The sequence below is a fragment of the Carettochelys insculpta genome, chromosome 2 (assembly GCF_033958435.1).
Source record: "Carettochelys insculpta isolate YL-2023 chromosome 2, ASM3395843v1, whole genome shotgun sequence".
In the NCBI taxonomy this organism is placed as follows: Eukaryota; Metazoa; Chordata; order Testudines; family Carettochelyidae; genus Carettochelys; species Carettochelys insculpta.
The window spans coordinates 151,223,034-151,242,368 of NC_134138.1; the positions used below are offsets into that span (position 1 = coordinate 151,223,034).

General features: G+C 38.7%; 1 protein-coding gene across 2 annotated transcripts in view; it reads right to left on the bottom strand.

The window, feature by feature from the left end:
• Positions 1 to 2,605: 2,605 nt before the first annotated feature.
• MARCHF6 (membrane associated ring-CH-type finger 6) overlaps positions 2,606 to 19,335 on the bottom strand; it is a 101,876-nt gene continuing 85,146 nt past the window's right edge. For both annotated transcript variants that reach the window (XM_074987846.1, XM_074987845.1), the window contains 6 exons: positions 18,516 to 18,697; positions 16,942 to 17,076; positions 8,435 to 8,524; positions 6,383 to 6,515; positions 4,846 to 4,981; positions 2,606 to 4,033 (listed from right to left, as the gene is read on the bottom strand). In XM_074987846.1, the coding sequence (XP_074843947.1) occupies positions 3,943 to 4,033; positions 4,846 to 4,981; positions 6,383 to 6,515; positions 8,435 to 8,524; positions 16,942 to 17,076; positions 18,516 to 18,697 (767 nt within the window). In that variant the 3' untranslated portion in view covers positions 2,606 to 3,942. The remainder of the gene's footprint in view (positions 4,034 to 4,845; positions 4,982 to 6,382; positions 6,516 to 8,434; positions 8,525 to 16,941; positions 17,077 to 18,515; positions 18,698 to 19,335) is intronic.

The window sequence follows — 19,335 nt, forward strand, 5'->3', positions numbered from 1 at the left end:
TCATTCACCTTCCCTGAAACACTGATGTCAGTAAAGCACCCTTAGGGGATTCACCAACACTTGTGTAACCAGAGAAAAGATGAATGCCCCTAAGAGTTTACAAGCTAAAATAAAAGACAGAGCACGCAAGCAAACAGCATTGGTCGGGCTGCTGGTTAGTTGGCTCAATGCACCCTATCTTCATGCGTTTTGCAGGCATCACAGCAAAGCAAAGCAGAATTTTCATGACTGATTTAAAGAAGGATAATGAGGTGGCTTTGTGGATGTGTACATGAAGCATCTCCCAAGTGCACAAAGCAGCATAGGAGAAAGGACAAAGGTACTTCTCTGAAAATTTAGCAAGTGGGCAACAGAAGCTGGTATGGTTGGTTGATCAGAGATGGAAGGCAGCTTTTCAACAGTGAAATGAGATGCAAGAGGTGAGATGGGGATAGGTTGTAAAGGTATGTCTACACTGCGGTTAGACACCAGTGGCTGACTTGTACCAGCTGATTTGACTTGCAGGGCTACTTAACTGCTGTGTAGACATTCTGGCTTGGGCTGCAGTGCTAAGCTCTGGGACCCTCCCATCTTGTAGGGTCCTACAGCCCAGGCTGCTGCCCAAACCCAGATTTCTACAGTGCAATTAAATAGCTCCTTAGGGTTGAGCTCTGCAAGCTTCAGTCAGCTGGCAGTGGACAATGTCAGATTTTTAAATGCAGACCAACAGATATACCCGGAAAAGCCTTGAAAATGAGTGTCAATGTTTTCGTATGAATCAGAATCCAGCACTGGTAATATCTGATAAACATGAGTTAAAGGAAAATTATTGTTAACATGTTAAATTTTAGCTAGTATAAACTTTTATTACCTACACCATTACAATTTAATTCAACAGTACAAACTGATTCAGTCAATTCCTCAACAGGAAACAATGAGCAAACTTAAGTCACTGAAAAATAAACCCCCTTTGGTTAAAGCCACAACACTGTGATTAAGTTGTTTGGTGTGCAATCCCTTTGTAGTACTCAGGTTGCCAGAACCAGGGATAGAACCTCTGAGCATAGAGTCCAAAGTCCTGCACTCTACCACATGAGCTAAAGGCCAGCTGGCTTTCAGCAGAGGCTGTAGGGCAGAGACTTTACTCACCCCAGATGAGGTCTCAGTACCTCTGAGTACTACACCTAGATGAACAGACAAAATATCTATCACCACCAGCAGCAATGACCAACACAAAGAGGAAGTTGGTTGACTGAAGGAATGGGGCAGTCTTCCCCACTTCACAGAAGCCTTCAGACTCAAGCACATAAGGAGATTAGCACATTGCTCTTTTTGAAGAGCATAACAGCGTCCACTGCATTATGCGCTACCCCCACGTTTCTGGAGATATTTTGTTTCAAACATAGATGTCATTGGTGTAGGGGGTCTCGGTCTCCTTAGCAATGGGGAAGAATTAACTCCCACAATAAACCCCTTTGTTGAATTTCTATTACAAAGAACAATAACTAAAATTATGTAACTTGAGTTATAAACCTTAAAACAAAAGCTGCTTTATATTTTCTTCTCAACCTTGTGAGCTTTAGGAAAGACAGTGAAGTTTATGAAGGATAAATGTACAAGACATACTCAGAATAAAAAAAATAGAAAAAGATTTTTCGAGGTTTATAGGGCCAGTTACATCAACACACTTCACCTTCCTTGAATATCTGCAAAATAATGTAAAAGTTATGTTCACTAAGAAAAGCAAACAACTCTCACTCTATCTTTAGTGCAAATGTTTTAACAAGTTTACTTAACTGGCCCAAATGCAGTTTGGGTTTATACTGTGATTTTTAAAAAACAAAACAAAAACAAACAGTAATAAGAAACAAAGCACAAGGCTTTTTCTTAATAAACTTTAATATTTTTGAAGACCAGTTTATCTGGATAAAAAACACAAATTACAGGAAATTGCACTACTGAAAATGCTACAGTGAAGCAGCACAGCAGTGCTGGCAATATGTGAGTGGTAAGACTGTTTGGAATTGTTTACCAAAGACTATGTCCAACATCTAATGTTTGTGGAAATCAGTAAATTTAATCTTTTTGAAAAATATCTATCTTACAGAAAGCACATCACTATACAAATCAAAATGCAAATCATTTGCATGTCAAAATATTTGAGATGTGAACACTCAATTTAACTTGAAATTGATAGGGACAGTGGAAACGTTTGGACCATTTTCCCATTACTTCATTTAACTGGACACTTTCTAACAATCACTGTGAAGTGCTCACGTAGTTCAAAATGATTGCAATAAGGTAATGTAAAATATTGGTCTTTTGACAGTGATAGCTCAATCCTCCTCCTGCTTAAACGCAGATGAATTTGGCATGTGTCCACTGTCCAGGAATTTAGACTACCAATACCAAAATATTAATTTGGCTTAAAATAATCCTGGACCACAGCTCTCAAATTTCATTGTCAAACCAGAGGCAGAGATGCAGTGTCTTACATATCCCAGGTATTATATTTTATACACGTATAATAAAGGACACAATGCTCAGGGAGAATGTGGAGCAATAATTTAAGCAGTTCCTTTAGTTTTCTTCTTCACACAGCCCAGAAAACGATAACTGCATATACTCACGATTTAACACTACATAAACCTTTGTATTATTGTTCTGTATTTTTCTTTAAAAGATGTCTATGTAAAAAAAAAATCTATCTAAATATAAAAATATCAGAAATAGTTTAACTTGATTTTGGTGGCTCTTGTTTGGCTGTATCCTTGCAAATAAATTTTCATTTATCTTTTACTCTGTTTAATACTATATGGATTCCCTTTACTGCAGATAACATTCTGTACATGTTCACTGACAGTTTCTAGTGTTACTCCCACATAAACGAAAAGGCAGGGATACATTTCATTGTCATGTGATCCAATAATAAGTTTACAGTATAATGTGCAGCTTTGCTTGTAAGAAAAGAAGTTTTTCCAGATCTTCAGTGAGAGAGCATTTCACAGTATGTGTCTTACACTACATTCCTGTACAAACATGCCAGCTAAGCTTCAACTGGGTAAATAAAACCCATTATGGAAGTTTACTGCAATCACTTAAAATGCAAAGTTTTAGAGATGACAGGAAAATGTTCGCTGACAATTAGGAGAACTGTAGTCTTCTTCCATACCCCTCAATTGGCAGGTTTTAGTGCTCCCACCATTTAGTGCTAATGAGTTTCAATTTAGTGCTTTGTCCCCAGTGCCAAAGAATTAATGTCACTGAGCCCCTGCAGCTACTGTCTAAATAAGGAAATATTTTCTTGACCTACCAGTAACTGTACAATATTACAAACCCAGACACAAGAAAAAAATAATCAGGCAATAGAAAATGTACAACAGCTTTGGTGTTATACAAAACAATAAAAAAAGACCGACAGTAAAGTACATAGTTCATTGTGTTCTTACCACAGCCACTTCACTGGTGACTGGAAGGGCAGTTGTTTCTTTTTTATATTCCCAGTGTGGCCTTCCAGCCCAAGAAAGTCATATTACCACCATAAGAGGAACTGCCATGAACACCATAAAGTATACTCTGATTTTTATAAAAATGACTTCCCTCTGCACCATTGTTTTGTGGCACGTTGTTTGTCAAAAGAACAGCAGTCCAAAATAAAGTGTCAACTAGATTTAATAAATTAAATATACTTTTTTAAGATGTACAATGCACATTCTTTTTAATCCAAGGTTTCTGGGTATCAGGATAATTCTATTTACACATTTACAGACTTCAGACAGCACTGTGTCAGAATATGCAAGTAAAGGAGCAGAACCTTGACTGCTATCTGAATGCTACAAATAGAAGCCAAAAATAAAACACCGCTGAAAAGATCATTGGAAGGATATCCAAAGATTGAAGAAAAGTCTGTGAAAAAGGACATGTAAAGGCAAAGAAAAGGTCGATGTGTTTAATGTGACCATTCTATTCTTGTAAAGACTGAGGTGGCAACGTTGATGTGCTTTGTCTACCAGATTTTCGCTCGTAATTCACAAGTCGTTGCCCAACAAGGTACCTGGGATTTTAAAGACAAATAGCCATTATTCAGCAAAACGGTAAAATGCCATGAATGCCCTTTTTTACCTTTCAGGGTACTGAAAAGTACTATAGTAAATTCTTTCATATCCCAGCAGTCCCAGGACTGGAAGGTTGTCAGATATTCAAATATTCTGGATAATAGACAGGTATACCTAGCAATGCATAACACTACAGAATAACAAGATTAGATATTAAGAAAAACAAAAATGTATGCAGAGTACTTTATTTACCAACAACAATAGTATTGTACACTGTAAACTTACACTGTGTTTGCTATATTTGTTTGTATTTATGTTCACTATACTGTACTTGTGAAAAATGTAACTAAAGTTTACTTATGGTTAAAATACTGGTTATTTGAAAGTTCTGGATGATAGAATGCTGAATATGAAAGAGTTTATTTTACATAAATAAAATATTGTTACTAATACCTCAGTAACAATACTTTATTCTTTTCTGAGAAAGAAGCTTGTACTTTTATTAGGGAGTTACTCACACTGAGATTTTTTTAGCTGAATACTTAATTTCCCATTATTTCTCCAAAATGCTGCATTAAGAAGAGACAGTACACAGAAAACAGCATTTGTCCAATTATATGAAAGCAAATATTTCTAATTATATATATAATTGGTGCCAAGGATGTGCATGAGGAATGTGTCCATCCTGTCACACAACACAGTAATGAAATGGTATAGCGTGTCGTGTTTCCTGAACTCAAAAGAGGTTTGACCTTGCTTGTTACAATTTAAGAAAATAATCTCCAGTTACCAGTAGGTGATGTGTACGTACTTGTCATTTTTAATATGTTCATAAAGGCGCTTGAACTGGCGGACCTGGAAGGACAGGATACCCATCAAAACCACCACCATGAGTAGAAAAGGATAAATTCGGCGCTGCACTAAATTTTGCATTTCAGCAGTAACACCTGTAAAATACATATAGTTAGCTCCACATAGATCCACGACATCATCTTGCAATATCCAGCAGCAGTATTAAACAGAACATGCACTTTTCTCCCCGCTCCCCGCAATGAACTGCCATAGAGACTAAAAATCAGCATTAAATATGCATTTCTAAATACTATGCAGCAAATGACTCACAGCTGAGGAGAACCAAGTAATCTGCCTGTCCTCCCAAACAAGAATACTATCAGTTCTATTAATGTCTAGTTTTACACAAACTATTAATCATGTCTAGCTTTACACACACACACACACACACACACACACCCTTTTAGCTGAAGCCATTAGTGTGTGAAACAGTCTGTATGTGCTTATTTATGTTACACTTTAATTGGGAAACAAATATGTCCAACATGACAACTGGGCACTGAGGCCTGATAAGCATTGTGAAAAATTGCAAAACCAAACAGTGAACTGTCCTGTTTGTTTACTAACAGTTATCTACTACATATTTGAGAGTTTGTCTCTTTGCATCTGTGCATGATTCTGTTTGTCTAAGAACTCTTCGTAAACACCAAGAGCCACCAAATTTGTTACGCAGCTTCCTCTTATCATAACTGAGAAGACGATATGGGTTTGGTTACGTCAGGAAAATGGGATGTGCCAAGAATGAGACTGCTTGTCATAAAACCATACAGAATCAGCTGGCAAGTGAAAGGGGCAGCTGGCTGGCTGGCAGTGCATCCTAGGCAGAGCAGCCCCTGTCCATAGCAGGGGGTCCGGTTCAGCCCAGCATTTAACCAGTTAACCAATTCAGTGTTATTTTACATCCCTCTGACCACTTCACTTTCAGTGACCTCTTGACATGAGTACTAATAATTACTTACACTAAACAATCCTTTTCCCTTTGTATTTAACTGTGATACATTAAGTATACTTCCCAGACCTGAAGAGCTTTGTGTAAGCTTGAAAGCTGGTCTCTCTCATCTACACAAGACTGTCAACAACAACAACAAAAATTAACTCTCCCTCTTAGATGCTCTTAGAGAGTCTTATCTCTCTAAGGTATTACCTCTCCTACTTTTTATACAAAAACAAACAAACAAAATGCCTGGTGACATCAGAATTTAAGCATTTAAATTTCCTAGTTAACACTGATGCTGTATTGTATTTCCTCTTTTACATCTATGGCCACATCTATACTAGAGAGCTTACAGCTGCACTGCTGTAACTGTGCTGCTCTCAGATCTCTTGTGTAGACCTCTTTGCCAATGGTAGAGAGCTCTCTCATGGACATTATAATCTATGTCCAAAGAAGCTCTCCCACCAACATACTTATGCCATTGGGGTCAGGGTGGGAAGGTACAGCCATCATCAAGCACAACGGCCAGATAACTAAATAGGTATCTACAATTTATACTTACCTAACAAAGGAACAACACCAGAAGCTACGATGTAGGGTACACAAAGGGAAAGCAATAGGACAGAGATGACAGGTGCTGCCAGTTTACAAATGATAAAATGTAAATCGATATTGCGAATCCCATTTGCATAAACCTAAGAAAAAAGACACAGTCAGGAAGAATGAATCAGAAACAACCACTTACAGGTACTGATAAAGTGTTTTACATAATTCATAATACATAATATTGAGTCTGTTCTGGTATGGCTATGATCTGAAGAAGTGTGTCTGTCCCACAAAAGCTCATCATCTAATAAATTATTTTGTTAGTCTTTAAAGTGCTACTGGACTGCTTTTTTGTTTTGATATATAATTCAAGTGTTTCTTTGTTAAAATGTCAGTATGTTCCTTAGCAGTTAAATGGTGAAGAAACCCTCAAATGTTATCATAGACATTGGGATAGTCTACACTTGAAACACTACAATTAAACAGCTATAATTCACCTCCCCAAGAGGCTGTAGCTGGGCAACAGAAGAATTCTTCTATCTAGTGTTGTCTACACTGAGGGTTAGATCCACTTAACTACACTGCTCGGATATCTGGATTTCACCACCCAAGAGAAGTAACCGGGTCAACCTAACTTTTTAGTATAGACTAGGCCTGAGAAAGCTGTTTCTCCAACTGTCCTGAAAAATGGCCTAAGGCTGCAGAAAAATTATCAGCAACTGCAGAACTTATTTTTAGTAACTGCTGATGATCTATGGAAGTACAAAAATGTTTCAGTAACTTTTTTTAATAAAAACTGTTGTTTAACAATTGTTAATTTTAGTCCATGAATTTTGATAATTATGAAACTATTTAGCATACATACCTAATTTTTCATTATCCATTATGTTTATTATTTTTACATCCCAGCCATGGGAGGTGAGTAGGGTGGGGGAAGGTGGAGGCAGCAGTGGTGGCCCGAGCTGTGGCCAAGGACGCCATGGTTGTGACGGTCCCAACTGCGGCCAAGGACCCTGTGGCTACAGGGATCCCAGCTGTGGGGATTGCATGGGGTTGGGGGAGCTGGAGGTGGCGACTCTCACAGCCACACCAGGGATCCCCTTACAGTACTGCATAGTACTCTATTTTCTTTGAGGGGAAGATAGTGGTCCATTACTACCAATGTCTGGTAAAACGGGGTCCCCTATAACAAGGGTTTACTGTACATACAAAGCCACGTAGTCCAGAGTCCAACTTAACAGACCAACTACGCAAATAAATTGGATCTAGTAAATTAAAAACTCAAAACCATAAAAAAGAACCTTGAGCAAGAATCTATGTGTATACTGTGTGCATAGTTCACAATCAGTTAAGACTGTATGACTGAATTATGTATTTCAAGACATTACATTCAAATTTAACCTTAACCTTAAAATGTCCTAGTTAATACTAAGAAACAAATACACAGACAAAAACAACTTTTTAAAAGGACTACACTATTTTCAGAGGTATTTTCCTAGTTTAAAACGTTGTGGCCATGTCTACACTAGCCCAAAACTTCGAAGTTTATTAATGAAGAGCTGAAATACATATTCAGAGCCTCATTAGAACGCCGGCAGCCGCAGCACTTCAAAAATAATGTGGCTTGTCGCCGCGCGGTTCGTCCATACGGGGCTCCTTTTTGAAAGGACCCTGGCAACTTCGAAATCCCCTTATTCCTATCTGCTGTTAGGAATAAGGGGATTTCAAAGTTGCTGGGCTCCTTCTGAAGAGGACCCCTCTCTGGACGAGCCGCGCAGTGGCGAGCCGCGTCCATTTCAAAGTGCTGCGGCTGCCGGCATTCTAATGAGGCACTAAATATGTATTTCAGCGCTTCATTAGTAAACTTCGAAATGGCCATTTCAAAGTTTTGGGCTAGTGTAGACGTAGCCTGTGAGATACAACTCAAATGGAGTGGAGGATGGATCTATATGGCGTCCAGAAAAGCAGTTACCAGTCTTAGGCTCAGGCCCTCCCTTGTTTTTGTTCTTTTTTTAAATCTTCAACTTGTATTTTAATGCATTGTAATGAAGAAAAAATATTTTCTTACCTGTTCGATAACTGTTTTCAACCACCACTGTGGGCCCATCAGAGTTATGGCAGCAATAATTTTGGCATGTAGAACTCCAAGAGCCCAGTCCTAATTTTATACAAATGAACAGAATAGTAAAAACAAACTGCATTTTCAAAATGTGTGTTGACCAGCCAAAGTTTTATTACAGCAAATCTTTAACAAAATTACTTAAAACCGTAAGAAAAATGTTTTTATTTACAAAGTGAAGACGGCATCTTTTGCCAACTTATAAGAAAAGAATACTGCAAGGCTTGAATGCTTGTAAAAAGCTTTGTGATTTTTACATGGAAGACATAGAAGTCCTAGCTATTATTGAACCAATGACAAAAATAATAAACAGTATAGTCTTTTAGTACACTCCTGAATCAGACAGGAAAGGTTAAGATTTTTATTTTTAAATTTAATTTTATTTTGGTTTGCAACACATCTACAGCAGACCCTCAGAATTATGAGCACCACAGTTATGACCTGACTAGTCAACCACACACCTAATTTGGAACCAGAATTATGCAATCAGGCATCAGGTGAGAAAGACAAAAAAGCAAACCATACAGGTACTGTGTTAAACTTAAAAAAAAAAAAAAAAGGTGGGAGGAGAGTTAAAAAAAGATTTGACAAGGAAAGGAAATTGTGTGTACTTATTTAAATGTATAAGATGGTTTTAAAACAGTATTTTTCCTCTGCATAGTACAGTTTCATGAACTAAGTAAATGCTCAAGCGTAAACTTCAGAAAGATCCATAATGTTACTTCAGAGTTACAAATATTTCAGCATTACAAACAACCTTCATTCCTGAGGTGTCCATAACTCAGATTGTATTCCTTGGACCATGCCAGATGCTGAAATATAAAGTACTGAAGCAATTCAGACTTTCAATAGCCTGCCTGTTCACAAGGACAGATGTGATGATACCACCATTAAGTGAGAGAAATCAATACCCTTTATATGTAAATGACCAAGCCACCCAGCTGACAAGTTGATATTTTATTTACTCAACTAGGGGAGTTCACAGGAAACAAACCATGGATTTTTAAGGACCTATTAATAACAGAGTGTCTTTCTTCAAAGACACTTTCTGAGCCCTTCAGTACAAAAAGGATGCGAAGGCACTGGAGAGCATTCCGCAGAAGGCAACAAAAAAATCATTAGGGGGAATGGAGCACAGGACTTATGAGGAGAGTCAGAGATTTAGGCTTATTTAGTCTATAGAAGAAAAGAGTGATGGGGGATTTGATAGCAGCCTTCGACTACCGGAAAGTGGAAGGGGCCTCTATAAAGAGGATGGAGAGAGGCTATTTTCAGTGGTGTCAGATGACAGAATGAGGAGCAATGGACACAAGTTGTAGTGGGAAAGATCTAGGTTAGATATTAGCAAAATCTATTTCACCAAGAGCGGGATGAACACTGGAATAGTTTACCTAGAGACATGGTAGAATCTCCAATCCTAGAGGTTTTTAAGTCCCAGCTTAAAGCCCTGGCTGGGATGATTTAGTTGGGAATGGTCGTACTTTGAGCAGGGAAGGTTGGACTTGATGACCTCCTCAGGTCTCTTCCAACCCTAAGATTCTATGAAAGGTGGCTCACAAATTAAAACAATGGGGCTTCCTTTGTTTACATATATAATAAAAGCAAAAAGGTGTGATGTCTGGGAACAATCAAAGAGAGGTTACAGTCTGTTATTTTCTGTTTGTTTATTTTGGGAAAGAGAAATAGAACAATAGTACCAGAGGATCAACTACAAAGCCAGATCTGGGCAGGTCAGAGAAAGAACAAAAACAGTATGAACACCAGAAGTGGCACATAGATACAACAGCCAAGGAGACTCAGCCGGAGCACAAAGAAAGAGTCATACTGTGAGCCAAGGGACTGAAAAACAAAGCAGCCCTAGAAAAGGAGAAGAGTGTATAATCTAGACATGATGGCAAGACAGGGGTATTTTAGTTCTCAGAATTCTTTTTGTCTAGGGAGCGTTCTGTTGTAATAAGATGTGCACATCAGAAAAAGAAATAGCTGTACTGACAAATACCTTGGCACTTTTGTATGGCTGTGTAACATTCGTATGGTTCCAGAGGACAAGAAAGTTCCCAAATTGATTGCAAACTCTCTGATAAAATTACAAATATATTTAATGAAATACTGACTGGAAAGGCTTTGAAATACCCTGATTTTTAAAAAAGCTGATTGTTTTCCACAGGTTTCAAATTACTCTTGAAGAATATAGGTTGCAACTTAGCAAACTCTGGAAACACGTTGGAACGAGTTGTCATGAGCATGCCTATGAAATGTATGACCTAATAAGGAAACAGGTGAAGGGAAAGTGAACTGAGAACTATGACCAACTGTTCGATCTGTTTTGCTTAGGACCATTTTGAAGTCAGATACACAAAATGAGAAATTGTCACATTTGGTACAGGAAGTTGCTACCCCAGCTGAACCCTTTGTACAAGTCTAGGTGTTAGTGAGTGCAAGGCACAAAATGAGGGACACAAACTTGGTGTAAAGAGACCCCGTTTTACCTTGGGTAGAAAGAGAGTCAGGTTGGGAGCCTAGGCATCCCCCTCTGCACAATCATTCCCCTCCTAGAAATCCCCATCACAGACCTCTTGGCCAGGAAAATGGTTTAAGAAGGTACTTGCAGGGTTATTCCACTAAGCATCCGAGTAATCAATGCCCTAAACTAAAAGAAACTAACTCCAGACCACTCCATCACAAATTAATGCCTCTGTAGTTAACACAGGACTTCAGGAGCTACCTGCAGCCCCTCAGATGAATTTTGTGGTTGTAGACCTGGAATTTATTCAAGTTGCCAAAGTGATTGGCAAAGAATGTATAGGGTAGAGAAAGATCTTTCTGGATAGAGAAAGCATGGTCAAAGGACTGACCTGTTGCCTGGCCAGGAGGTAGAGCTTCTGGCACTGGAGAAGCAAATTTCTTGTCCTTCTGTCTGAGATTCATTTGGAATGGGAAGGTTTAAAGAGTGACTTAGTAGTGGCGGTGCTAAATAATATCCCTATGGAAATGCTTGTGGGGGTGGTATTTTGCATATCACGAAAGCTGACAACACTGTATCCCATAGTAAAAGGGAATATTGTGCTGAGATTTCAGAAATGACAAGGAATCAGAAAATGTTAAGGGTGGAGGTCAAGTGCCCTCCAACTCCACTGCAGTAGAAGAAATCAGTGTTTCCTGGTGCAGGAGGAGTGAAGGCCAGGCCCTGCATGGCAGAGGAAAGAAGCATACTCTCAGGATCATGAGGGAGGAATTAACTCCTTTAGCAAACAATGTCAATGTTTGTCCATCTGCAAACAGCAGACCTTACTCTAGAATGAATAAGGGAATACATTCTAGGGGAAGCCCCAACAAGGGAAAATAGGGAGATGTGTTGTTTTTGTTTTTCAGTAAGGCAGTAAATGAAGATGTACAAAGGCCCAGAAAAAAGAGTTAAAAGATGGATATTGTTCAGACTAAACTCAGGGACAGTCAGTCCAAACAAAAGGCTTGCCATGACCACCACACTTGTAAGTGATCATTTGAAACAGAAGACATGGTGTTAGTATAAAGCTCACCTTTAGAAGTAATGGAAGAGGTGAAGGAAGACACCTATGAGAGGTCTCATGGTAATGTTATCCCACAAAGTACATGCAAACAAAATTAAAACTTTGCACAGCATGAAAGCCATGGTAATCATTGTTACCTAGAAGGGATGTGAGGGACTCCACCTGAATGCAAAAAGTGACCCATCTTTGGAATGCATCAGTATTTGCAGCGAGTTACCATTGGCTGAAGACACTTGTTATCTGTGCTGCAAGAACACAGACCAGGGTTCCTTAGCAAGCCAGGCAAGATTCTTTTGTTGACTTACAAAATCACTACTGTAGGATCACAGCAATCTCCCACCAAGGTGTAATGTATTACTGGCAAAGTGCATGAGCAAAACTGTACAAAGCACACCAGACCTGGGAGTCCAGTTCTTGGGCATCAGCTGTGGTGGCGGTGGTCTTTACAGTGGTGTTTTGCCTGAAGTTTTGTGTTAATTACAGAAAATTCAGTGTTTTCATTGTACCAGACTCTTATCCCACACCAAAAACTGATGATCTGCTGGATATATTAAGCGAAGCTAAATATCTCAATTCTTTTGATTTAGTTAAGAGGCATGGAATAATTTCATTAATTATAACGCACAAGAAAAAATATCTGCTTTTATTAATAATAAGGTGCTGTATGAATACCAAGTATTACATTCACATTAATGAATGCAGGAGCCACTTTTCAGAGCCTGGTCAACTGAGTGTGAAATGGATTACAAGTCCATGAAACTGCCTTTGTCAACAATATAGCAGTGTTTAGTGACACCTGGACCGATCACAGCAAAGCACAACGTGCATCCAAGATTGCAGGGAAATCCATAACTAATCTGGATTACACCCTGTAATGCAGTACAACCCTACTGCCATTTATCTGAATTCTTTGGGCTGGATCAGGATTGTCTGGGCTGCCCAGGGTCTTTCTGCCACAGTAAGTTCTGAAACAGGGAGCTTTCTCTGCCCGTTTGGCTACTCTGACCTTGACTGGCCCTTGCTCTTAACCTCTGTGTCCAAAATTCTTGTGTCTCAGTGAGACCACCAACCACAACTTCTTGCTTTGTCTTCTCTTTTTATCCTGGCTCGGCAATTTCCATTCCCTAACCTGCTGTTAAGGTGAATGGAAAGAACTGGTTTTCCTAGGATGGTTTTCTTTTTTTGTAAGCCTATTCAAGCGCAGATAGTCCTTAATGATTGGCTATTGTCCCTAGTCTGGGACAGAGGGGTACATGCTTAAAAGCTTATAAGCAATGGCAGAGGTATCCATGATACAGCAGTTTTCAAAACCAACTTTGGATCATAATAGTTCACTTAGAATTTGAAAGTCATATGCACACTCTTGGAATCATCACACAGACGCCACAAATCATAAAATGGCAAACTTGTATTCAAATTGTTTAAAAGATTTATTAATACCTATTCACCTATAATACCTAGAGCTAGTCAAAGAATGAAAGCCTATTTTCATGAAAAATGTAAAAATTGTTTTCATTTTAAGAAGTGTTATCAGTTTTAACCTCCCTCAGACACACATCTCAAAATGGTTATCAAACTTTTTCATTTTTACCAAATGTTGTTTTGAGTAAAGGAAAAGTGTCAGTAAATCTCAAAATCTGTTTCATTAATTTTAAAAACACTTGGAAAGATGCGCTTTTTCAAGGAAAGTTCGACATTGATAGATTTTTTGTTGTAGAACAATTGGTATTGTAGAAAAAGGCCATTTCAGAAAATTTGAGTCCTATGTTGTAATACAGCTAAAACATTAAGTGCTTTATAAGAGTCAACTTCTGGTGCAGTCTTAACTATGGAGCCAACTATATGGTGTATACTTAGTCCAATCTTTTGAGGAAGCTTTGTTAACAAGATTAATGAGAGAGACATTAAACTTAATTACAGGACTTCTGAGTGTTTCCCTAACTGATATTTGTTTGGAACTGGAATAGAGTTTCTGGATAATAGGGGGCAGGGAGGGATAAACTCAGTGGTCTGCACATTGGCTTGTTAAACCCAAGGCTGTGAGCTCAGTCCTTGAGGGAGCCATTTTAGGTGTCTGGGGCAGAGAGATTAAAAAAATTGTCAGGGATGGTGCTTGGTCCTGCCAAAAGGACAAGAGATTGGACTCAATGACCTCTGAAGATCCCTTCCAATTCTATGAGAAAGATATATTTCCATATTTTTTTAAGTTAGAAATTCTTTGTTCTTGTTTTTCCCATTATGTAACGATAATTTCATGAATAATCACAATCAGACTTGTTTAACTGTTATGAGTAATAACAATGTATATTATAAAGAGACACCTCCAAAGTGGTGGACAAATAGAAGTTATGCAAGATTCAGTATGTATATTATTTGCTTTTAAGTTGAGGCTGTTTTACACACCTAGTTACCGTAAGTAAATTAACGTTTGTTTGCATATAAGCTAGAAAATGACCATCTCAGAATACTCGTTACCTGATAGATGCAAATTTTATATACTCTCTTATACTGTGGTTAAATGGGATGCCATAGTGTTGCAGCAGTTTCCACAAAGTGTGTCTATCAATGCTGTCAAAGGCTTTTTCAAAGTCTATGAAGGTTACATATGGGGGGGTGGTTTCACATGAGCAATTGTTCTATGATCACTCAGAGTTGCTATTTGGTCAGCCCAGGATCTCTCGCTTCGGAAGCTGGCCTGTTCTTCCCTGAGCTGTCTATCGATTTCTGTCTTCATTCTTTCCAAGAGAATCCTCTTGAACACTTTTCCTGGAACAGACAGTAATGTGATGCCCCTCCTTCCATTCTTGTATTCCTTCAGGTTGCCTTTCTTTGGAAGCTTGATAAAGTAGCCACGTTTCCAGTCTTGTGGGATCTCTGTAGTGCTCCAAATTTTCCCAAATAGATTACACATCACGTCGACTGACGTCAGAGTACCTGCCTTGATTGCTTCTGCAGGGATATTGTCTGGACCAGGTGCTTTCTGCTTTTCCAATAGGCAATGACTTTTCCAATTTCTTCTTTTGTAGGTTTGCTGCTGTTAATTTGCAGCAGTATATTTGCAGGAGGTAACTCAAGAAGTTCCTTGTGGGCAGGGTGGTTCAGGAGCTCTTCAAAGCGTTCCTCCCATCTACTGTGCTGCTCACTTGGGTTTATCAGCACACACACAGAGTATCCTGTACTGGATGATCCACTATATGCTGTGACCCAGCTACCTTCCATGTGATGTTGTACAGCTCTTTTACGCTTCTCTACACCTTGTTCCACTTGTTGTACCAGGTTTTCCAGAAAGTTCTTCTTGACCCGTTTTATAGCCATTTTAACTTCTTTGTTGGCTTCTGAATACAGTCTCTGAGCTTCCACCTTGGCTGCTGCTGCTGCTAACTACTGCTTTTCTGTCCTTACACTCCTTCACTTTTCTCAGTTTCTGCTGTGATACATTCTTTGCGAGGCCTTGTCCTATTTCCTAATGTTTTATCACAGGTTTCCTTCCAGGCTGTTTTGTTGTGTTCCCAAATTCGTTCCATGGTAACATCTTTCGGGATAAGGTTTGCCAGAAGTGCATACCTGTTGGACAGCTCCACTTGGAAACCGGCTCTTGTCTTTAAATCCTTCAGCTGCTGAATCTCAACCCTGGCTTTTGCACTAAAGTCGGCAATCAAAAAAAAAAAATCAACATACCCTTTTTTGCTTTGTTGTTCACCACACTTCAGAGTTTCTCATGCAAGTCTGTTTTACCTTCCTCAGCTGCTTCATTGGTTGGTGTATAACATTGCACACTTGGTACCTTTCACACTTTGGTATAGAATCTAGCTGTGATGATGTGTGATGATATTGCTGTCCACTCCATTAAAGCATCAGACACCTCTCTTGATAACATGAAGCTCACACTTTCTCCATGGTGAGCCCTCTTCTTCATGTCCTGAACAGATGAGGGTTTCACCTGTTGCCAGCCTTAGCTGTCCCGATTGTGTCCAAATTTGCAAGCTTGTACTGTTTCATCTCTGCCGCAATCTGTGCTGTCTTCCCGGCTTCATCCGTGGTCTGCACATTCCACATACCAAACTGGGTGGTTGTCCTAGATGAGAGAAGAGTCATCTGTGGGGTACCTTCGTTTCTGCTTTCCCTGCCATGCTTCATACTCAATCCAAGTGGATTGTCAACTCCTCCCAAGACTTGTGTAGTTGTAGGTTTTTTTGTAGATATTTCTGTGACTTTAGTTTTTCATGGATAGGGTTGTTAATCCTAAACCAACCCCTTTTACCTTGGGGAGAAGTGATCCAAATGTGCCTGGTCTCCACCCTTTGACCTGTACAGTTTGGCTGATCCTTCTAGGAGCTGTACCTCCCGCTGGCATAGCTTTTCAGGTCCTTGAGACACACAAGCCACCTCACCATGAAAAGGAATGAACCATGAGGTAGTACGCTTACAGTGCATCAAACTCATTAAACAGATCTGCCTCTGCAATGGAAGCTGGCACCCTGAACAGAAGGTGAATGGAAGAATTTTGGCCTAAACATCTGCACAAAACTCTTTTTGTCTGTAAAGAGCTACAGAATATATTGTTTTTAAGCAGTCACTACAGGATGCCTTAGATTTTGTCTGCATTTTGTAATGTGATCTATCACAATACTTAAATTATCTATGTCAAAGATGGGAGGTAAACAAAGCTTGTGAAAAGCTGAATGCCAGATTGAAGCAACCTCCTTCTATTTTAACATTAATAGGAACCCCTAATAACCTACTAGCTGCCTTTCTTTTAAGCTACAAGTGCATACAAACTGATAACTGCTTCAGTATTAAATATATAGAAACCAATATCTCACATGGTATTTATAAAAGCCTCTAAACAACCTCATATTCCAGTAAAAGCAAGGAAGAGTTGAAAAGCCTGAATAAAATTAAAAGCAAACCCAGCAATTAGCTGACCTGCCATGGGTAGAACAGAGGTGTCTGATCCAAGGGAACTCTCAAAGGAGCAACAATTACCAGCTCAAACAAAAGACCAAGCAGAAGTGGAACCACACCAGCAAGCAGCACAGCTACTATCAGTGTCTTCATTATCTAAAAACACAAAAAGGCTAATTTAGAGAAACGATGCTAGAAGATTAGTTCTGGTCAAAGCTGCAAGTCTCCGTTTCTCCACATTTTAAGTCTGTGTGTATTTAGACTTAAAACAGGAAAAACAAAAAGGCAGAAAATATTAATATTGAATTATAGTATGTGCAATACTAAGTTCTACTAACTGTAAATTACAGTACACGTTACAAAAATCTACCCTTTTATCCTGTTTAGCCCCAAAACGTTAACAGGATCCTACTCATGGATGGCTTCCTTTTTTCTCAACCCATATTTTACTGTTATAAATATGGAAAGTACCCAATGACCAGTACTTAATCAGGAAAAATTTTTCAAATGCTTCCATTTCCTCACACAGTTATGATTAAGATGTGAATTTTGTATACTGTTTACATTTTTGTGTGTTATTTGTTAAATTGAATAATGGATTCAACTAATTCTATCCTTGAATTTTTTCCCATATAATTAAAAACAAAGGCATAATGATCTAATTAACTTTATCGTGATGCAGAGGACAGGTACAAGAATATAATTTAGTATCAATATTAACCATTTCCTTTGCCAAACTAAAGAACCTATAAAGAAAGTAGAAAATGTGAGGATCAGGGAGAGGGGTATGGCATGAAACTGCAATTAAAGTTGCTATTGTCTGTAAACGTCCAGTAAGATGCAGCCTTATGTGCTTCTTTCACAGGTGAACACATTCCCCATGCATCTCTAGAACACATCAAAAAAAGGGAAAAATGTTACATTCTAGAATTCTAGCCAGGGTGAATGCGGAAGTTGTATAACTAAAACCAATTTAGCCAGGTGAGGGCCTTTCCTGATTGAGATCAAAGCTTCCCTCAGTATCATAAAGTCACTGCTAGCATAAGAACTCTTATGAAAATTATCTCAATGTAACTGAAGTGTTTTTGGTTTGTTTGTTTGTTTTAAGTATTCATTTGACATATGCCACAAATCTGGTGATCTGAAAGATCTTTGTGAAAATGCACTGGGCAGGTACACAACATAGGCCTGTACAAAACAAATGGTTTTCCCACAACGGACCATGAGCTCAATAATTGCTTTTGCCACTCTACTAATCGCGTTCAGTTTCTGAACAGGTGAACATTTCACTGGATAGTATCACAACATTTATGTTCACATTTAAATGAAATATAAGTAATAAATAGTATTTTTGCACTCAGAGTACTGATTAATTAACATTCTGTTTGGGTACTCTAACAGAGCAGTGAGTGTTTAGAAGTCCAAGCGCAGATTGAAGAGATTTAGGGAAAGGGATCTGGGGATCAAAAAGGAGAAAGCAGCACAAGGTGAGCTTGAGAATAAGAGAAAGCAAGTATAAATTTCATTAACACCTAAAAGTCCCAGAATATACTGTTTGATAATATAGCAAAAGCTTTCTTCTATCAAGAACTTACCATGAGAGACCACTCTTTAACCTTCTGAAAAATCACTCTGCGACCCTGTGGCATCCATGCAACTAGGACTGTCACTGCTCGAATGGTTAGCCAGCAGACATAAAGACCACAAGCAGCTGTATACAGTTCATGGATTTTGGCTGTTCCCGTCCAAAATGACATTAACCAACGGCCAGCAAATACTGGAAATGCAGCAATTGATAAATACATTAGGTAAGTAGCAAGCTAATGAAGGATGCCAATAACTGCACAGTAAATTATCCTCAGTCTTAAACCCAATGTATAATAGTAGTTTCAAAATCTTCTGCTGAGTTCATAAACATCGCAAATTTTAACTGGCTTGTTATCTCACATCTTAGACAAAAACAAAACATATAGGTAGATTCACTAATTTTAATTTCCAGGATAAGTTTAAAAAAAACGCTGAAATACTAATGCTTCAGTCTCAAAATTTATATACAGTTCAAACTGTAGCATTCAATCTAGCACAAAGCAGCACTGGACAGTTTCCCAGCTCCCACAAGTGGAGGGGAGCCAGGACAGGGGGAAGAAAGGTGGCAGAGCCCCTTCCCCACATGGTCCCAACTTGCACAAAATTTGACTTATGCATGGTTGCCCAGGAATGCAACCTACGCTTGAGTCAGGGATCTTGAGACATTTGGATAAAGATACTGTTTTGATTTATGAAATGTCCCATCCTTTTGAATTTGACTTATGCTATAAAAAAGTAAATTTAGTTCCCATTTTTCTGTGATTGTAGTTTTAATTTTAAACCAACTATTGACATAAACGCATGTATGGAGATGGTAGTTTTAAAATT